Below are 6,000 nucleotides of genomic sequence, written 5' to 3' on the forward strand. Positions count from 1 at the left end.
CAAGAGTCTAAAAAAGTGAGTTTGAGGTATTGACATTGCAAATGACAATGCCTTTTATTTTTGTTTTTGTTTTTAAAACATAACTAAAAGGCATTGGCATTTACAATGCTAATAGCTTAAACTCACGTAAATGCGAGACCGATTGCGTTGCAAATGCTTGTTTTAAGTTTGCCTGGCTATTAGCTTTCCGCACAGAACGTCATAATGTGCGGTCATAGTCGGCCTTTGCTTTGGAATAACACCCTGGGCGGAAAGAAATGTAGCGTCCTGGGCAGAAAGAAAATTGGCACCCTGGCTGTAGCTGGTGAATACAATTATTCACAGTTCAATCACGCATCAAAGCACTGACTGACTTCTGAGCACAAACGTCTCGGCACTCACCCAAAATATCCCCCAGCACCTTGAGACCCTCATGGTGTGATTGAGTCACTCACAGGAGTAGCTTCATCAAGCTAGTGCCGGGTTGTTGCTGGTGCGAATGGCGCTGTTGATGTGCCTTGGCGGGGGAGGGAGATAGGAGGGGCGGGAAGGGGGTGGATGGGTCATAGAACGGCACCGGAGGCAAGTAAAAGAGAGTAGAACCAGTCTAGTCGGAATCATTGGTGTCAAGACGGACGCTGCTGTTAATACAGGCAGCTCCGTGCACCCCTCTGAGGCCTGGGCCCAGCTTGCCATGCCACAAAGAGGCCCTGCGTGCCACAATATAACCATGTGGAGGTAGGCTGGAGAGAAGCCTGTTTGTTTTCCCCTCTGCGGGGTCTTCGTCAACATGCTTTGCTGCTGGTTTTCCCGAGGTGGGTCTAGTTTGCCCTGCTGCTTGTTTGCTGCGGTTGGCAAGGCAGACAACGAGGCCTGCCCCCTTCGATGTATCGGCAAAGTCAACGGTGCGAAGCAGTGGGAGAGGTGTAGAGAATTGAGAAACAATTCTAAAGAGAGGAGAGAGAGAACCCAAAATCAAGCTGCAGCAGTGCTTGGCATGGTAGGGAGCTGTCAACCTAAAATGACTGGAGTTGGGAAGTCAGCGAGAGGGAGAATGTATGAGAGTGAAGGAAAAGCATGAGCGAGTGCTCAAATAAGAAAGAGGAGGACAAAAGAGAGGCGAACCAGCAAGGCATGCACTTCAATGGAATAATATATCGAAATGGCAAGGAGTAAAAGAAACTAGTAACTAGAAACTAGTAATGTTGCCAGTTGTGGGTGTGCCGGCAGAGGAGGCTGGGTCTTGAAATTGAAAGTGATCGCGATCGCGATCAGAGCGGCCCTGCGGCCGCGAAAGTGAAAGTAAGCGCGGCGCGCGCGCCCGCGCACATGCACTGTAGCTTTAGGCTGGCCTGGTAGCACTTTTTGGAGCCCACATACAAAATGTCTCTTCGAGCCAGCGCATGCGCTGGGCTCAACGAGACCTAAAAAGCGAAAGTGGTCTGCTTTGCGTCTCACCCAAGGCAGCAAACATTCAGATGGTACATTGCTGGACATAACATAGAGCAAAGTTCTACCTATAAGTATTTGGGAGTATTCGTTGACTCAAGATGGTCATTAAGAGAACAGACCTTGTATAGAAAAGCCTAGGCAAACAAACTGCGGTTTGCCTTAAACATACTACAAACTAAATTAAAATGTCCATCCAATGAATATCTGCTGAAAGTGATTGCTGCCAAATTTTTACCTTCCCTCACATATGGCTCTGACCTATATAGAGGCAAAGACGCTAATTTCCTGAACCTCCAACAGTCAGTGTTGTTTAAACACCTTTTCCAAATTCTGCAGTTTGCATCTCAGGCGCAAGTACGCCTTGAATTCGGGTTATTAAATCAGCACCAAGCCAGACAAGCTGCCATAATAAAAACATGCTGGAAATTAGGAGCAGCTCAAGAAGACACACTGATAGGTCAATGTTGGTCTGAAATTAACAATCAAACAAAAGGAAAAAAGGCTTGGAAAACAACACTGGAAGAAGCATTGAAAAGTTTAGACATGCAAGAGACGTGGAACTCCAAACATACCTTTGCGGCCTTCAAAAAAATAGCCAATGGAGCTGCAAAACAGAAATCCTGGATGGCCGAAAATCAGCACTGGCAAAGAAAAAACATGGCTGGATGGTACTGGCCACGTATGAGAGATGCGTCCCGCAACCGTATCTAGTTAATTACATAACACCATCAACGCAACAAATGCTACTACGATTACGGCTGGGAACCTACACCACAAAAGATCAGATCCCAACATGGCAGCAAACATGGCCAACAGCGCTGTGCAGGCTTTGTGGTCTCTCCGAAGAAACCTTGATTCACGTCCTGTGCATTTGTCCCTTTCTGAGTAAATTGAGACAGTATTATCTCCTACAGATATTCCGCCTTTCCCAAATTAGAACATGTCGGTCGGCAGCATTGTTAGTACTGAACAACCAACAGCTGCAGACAGCTTGTAGGGCCACTAGATTTTTCCAGAAAGTGAGTCTCCTTCTGCAGAAAAATGAAAATAGAGGTGACCTATTGGGCAAAATCTAAAGCCTTATTGGAATATGACTTTGATGATAGACAATGAAAGTTGGATTTTATTTCTCCCAAAAAAAAAAAACCAAAAAAAAAGGGTCATCATTCCGCAAATGCTTTTTAATTATTTATCTAAATGAAATAAGCTCTTTTGAATTTGTATTCTTTTGTAAAGGTTTTAATTAACCATACACAATAACATTTTACTTACTTGCTGTTACCCTTAGGAATTATAACTTAGCTTCACTTCATTCAAAAACGAAGATTAAAGCCGATGGGATTCAGTCTTTGAAAGAAAATTGGAGCAGGAACGGTATATAGCTTATTAGAGATCTAGGTACCACTGAACATATTCGATCCTTTGTGACTCTTCGACATATTTATGGCCATGAAAATGGAGACTTCTATCATTTTTTTAAACTGAAGGTGGCACTTTCTAAGCATCCTTCTTCCCCATATCAGGACCCCTCACTTATTCCTTTTATCAATTAAACCAGGAAAGGAAGTCATATTGCTTCCAAAATGTGTAAGTTCTAACAACTATCTACTTCTACTTCGCTAAAAAATGAATGCAGTAAAGTTGGTCATAGGAACGGTTAGTAAAAACAAAGTACTTGTCGAACAAATTCAAGAATAAATAAATCACACCCAACTTAACCTAGACCAAATTTCTTCTTCTGCTATGGTCTTTCTGGACTCCTCAGAAACTTGCAAAATTCGGATTCATGTCAGATAAAAACTGTTGGTGTTCTAAAACAGGTATTCGCAATCTCACACACTTTTTTTTTTTAAATGACTTCTACTTTGGCAATTTTAGGACACAATATAATCATTCATATATGATAATTGTGAGTTTACACCACCTAGAAACAACACAGTTCTAGGCAAATCTTTAAGCAAAGAATTTGCTGAAGTAAGGAGGAATGAGGTTTTGTTATTAGACCTTATGTCTACCCTTGCGCATAAAACCATTTTAGTCAACAGTAAAGATCTTGGGATATCCTCGGGCGAAGCACTGTCAGAGTGGCTGAGATACGCAAGAGGATCTGAACATATTATGGCTCAACACTTATCGGATCCCAGCAAATACCCCATATGGAATAAACTAGATGAATATTTGAAAAGGATTAAACCACCATGATCATTAATCACTAAACATTAGACCAACAACTCTAACTCTGATAGAGATATACATCACCCATATTTATAGCTAAACATCATTTCAATGCTGTAATCCTTTGGACCATTGACTGGAGCACAAATGTTTTAATCTTTGTAGATTATTTTGTTCATTCTTCCCATTTTCTTCTTTTTACCACATGCTATTGGTCTCTGAATAGATTTGCTCTGGAAGCACAGAATATGAACGTACTCCCTGTTGCCCTGTCATATCCTCCATACATTCCAATTATAGATACGCCTGTTAAAATGGAAATGACTAACTTTTTTTGCAGTCTGAACGCGATTTGATATACACTGCATATCTGTGCCTTGATAATTCAACTTGTTAGTTTGGAACTATACAAATTTTGAGCGGATGGTCACCCAGTTATGTTTGTTTTTGCAGGATACCAAATAAAATATTCTGAAATAAAAAAAAACACGTCAGTAGTTTGCACTTTTCAAAAGATCTTGCTCTCTTTTCATGTGTTAATATGGAGTCTGGGTGCATCTCTTCACAGGGAGTGAGGAGTGTGCATCCTTATGAAGACCACGTACCGTGCCTTGCGCCAGTGCCGTATGTGGAGGTAAGGTGGGAAGCGGAGCACGTAGTTTTGCCCGCTCCATCCGATTCTCTCTTCAGTTTTCTGCGCACACACACACACACACACACCAAGAGACCGGGCAGCATTTACTGCTCTTTAAATTGATTTTATAATGAAATGCACGGAATGTCATACCTAGCTGTCACAAAAGATAGTATTGTCAATGTAATGTTTAAAATTACAGATAAAAGGCATTGGTAACAGACAACTCATACTTTCACGGACAAGGCACAACCACTCAGAACAGTCCGCGAAAATTACATACAGCTGGGAACCCAACTGCTTATCCTCCTTCCTTATATTGTATATGTAGTATAGATTTGTAGTTGTTAACTTGTGTCACATAATATATAATGCTGAAGGAATTTCCTACTCTTGTTTAATATGTTTCGTCTACTGCAAAACGCTTTAACATCTTCAGGTATGTGTGCACGCTACGTAAAACAGCATATAGATAGAGCTCACCATATTCCATCACTTGTTAGGATCACAGGTGTGTGTGCTACGTAAAACAGCATATAGATAGTGCTCACCATATTCCATCACTTGTTAGGATCACATGTGTGGGCACGCTACGTAACACAGCATTTAAATAGTTCTCACGCTAATTCCATCTCTTGTTAGGATTACTGACAGCAAACAGCACACACCACATGTGACAAATGGTTTGCTACCAGCACATTTAAAATCTAACACTAGTACCGAGAAAACAAAGGGTGCTACTAAATAACAAGGAAAGCGTATGCGATTAACTACACCAATATATGGCTACACTGTATCGTATTTTTCGCTCGCGAACCTCCACTTTTGCCCGAAGACAAAATAAACACCAGCGTAAATTCATGGGTACAGCGCTCACTGGGATACCCGCTGTATCCCTCTATGAAACACTCAGATGACCGGAAATATTGTACAACACCACCCCTTCCAAACCAACACTGCTTACCTGGCCCTGGCCCCGGCCCCAGGAGCGAGGTTCATGCTGGCGCCTCCAGCACCCCAGTATAACGGTGAGAGATCTTGGGATGGTCCAAGCCCCAGAGGCCCCGCCCACTTCTGCCACATTCAACCAATCGTCTCTTTGGCGACCGAGTTGCCATAGAATCCGCCGGGCGTCCGACGTTTGCGTCCGCTCCTGTAGTTTCGTTGTCAGACTTTGGAACGTAAAGCGCAAGTTAACGTAGAAACAAAGGAGGGACACGAATAGTATTCCACCACCCTGTTACCTTGTGTTTTCCAAATTGCGGCCATCTTTAAGAAGCTAAAGATTTGGTCTTCGAATTGCCTGCAAGGGTATTTGGAAATAGAGTGTGTTTACGTAGTTCAATAAAATATATTAAAATAGTGCACGCTACATTCTTTTCATATTATGATACTAGTGGTTCACTCGTTATTGTGCTGTATATTGATTGATAAAATTGAAGCTTCGAGCCTTATAGGTCTGAGAAAAATCGGGTGAAGACATCAATGCCATCTAAAATTATAGCGCGTGCACCATTATTTCGAAAATAATCGGCTTATTTAAAAGACACTAAATTAAAGGTTTTTCTACCCTTTTTTTATGTCCATGCTAACGGATGAACGCACGTTATGGGACCCACTTAATTCTGTGCAGATGACAGGGAGGTTAGTTAAGAATGGTTTAGCGGACCTTAATGAATTCTGCTTTGTCGCAGTGCTTTGGGGGTTAGGGGCAGCGAAAATCTTAGTTTTGGGACAACTGCTTAGGGCTCATTGATTTG

General features: G+C 42.2%; 1 protein-coding gene across 1 annotated transcript in view; it reads right to left on the reverse strand.

Annotated features, from left to right (window-relative positions):
• CIBAR1 (CBY1 interacting BAR domain containing 1) overlaps positions 1–5,421 on the reverse strand; it is a 372,093-nt gene extending 366,672 nt beyond the window's left edge. Inside the window, exon 1 of the mRNA XM_085605281.1 lies at positions 5,205–5,421. Within this exon, the coding sequence (XP_085461407.1) occupies positions 5,205–5,323 (119 nt within the window). The 5' untranslated portion in view covers positions 5,324–5,421. The remainder of the gene's footprint in view (positions 1–5,204) is intronic.
• Positions 5,422–6,000: the final 579 nt, after the last annotated feature.

This window comes from Triturus cristatus, chromosome 5_1 (genome assembly GCF_964204655.1).
Source record: "Triturus cristatus chromosome 5_1, aTriCri1.1, whole genome shotgun sequence".
In the NCBI taxonomy this organism is placed as follows: domain Eukaryota; kingdom Metazoa; phylum Chordata; class Amphibia; order Caudata; family Salamandridae; genus Triturus; species Triturus cristatus.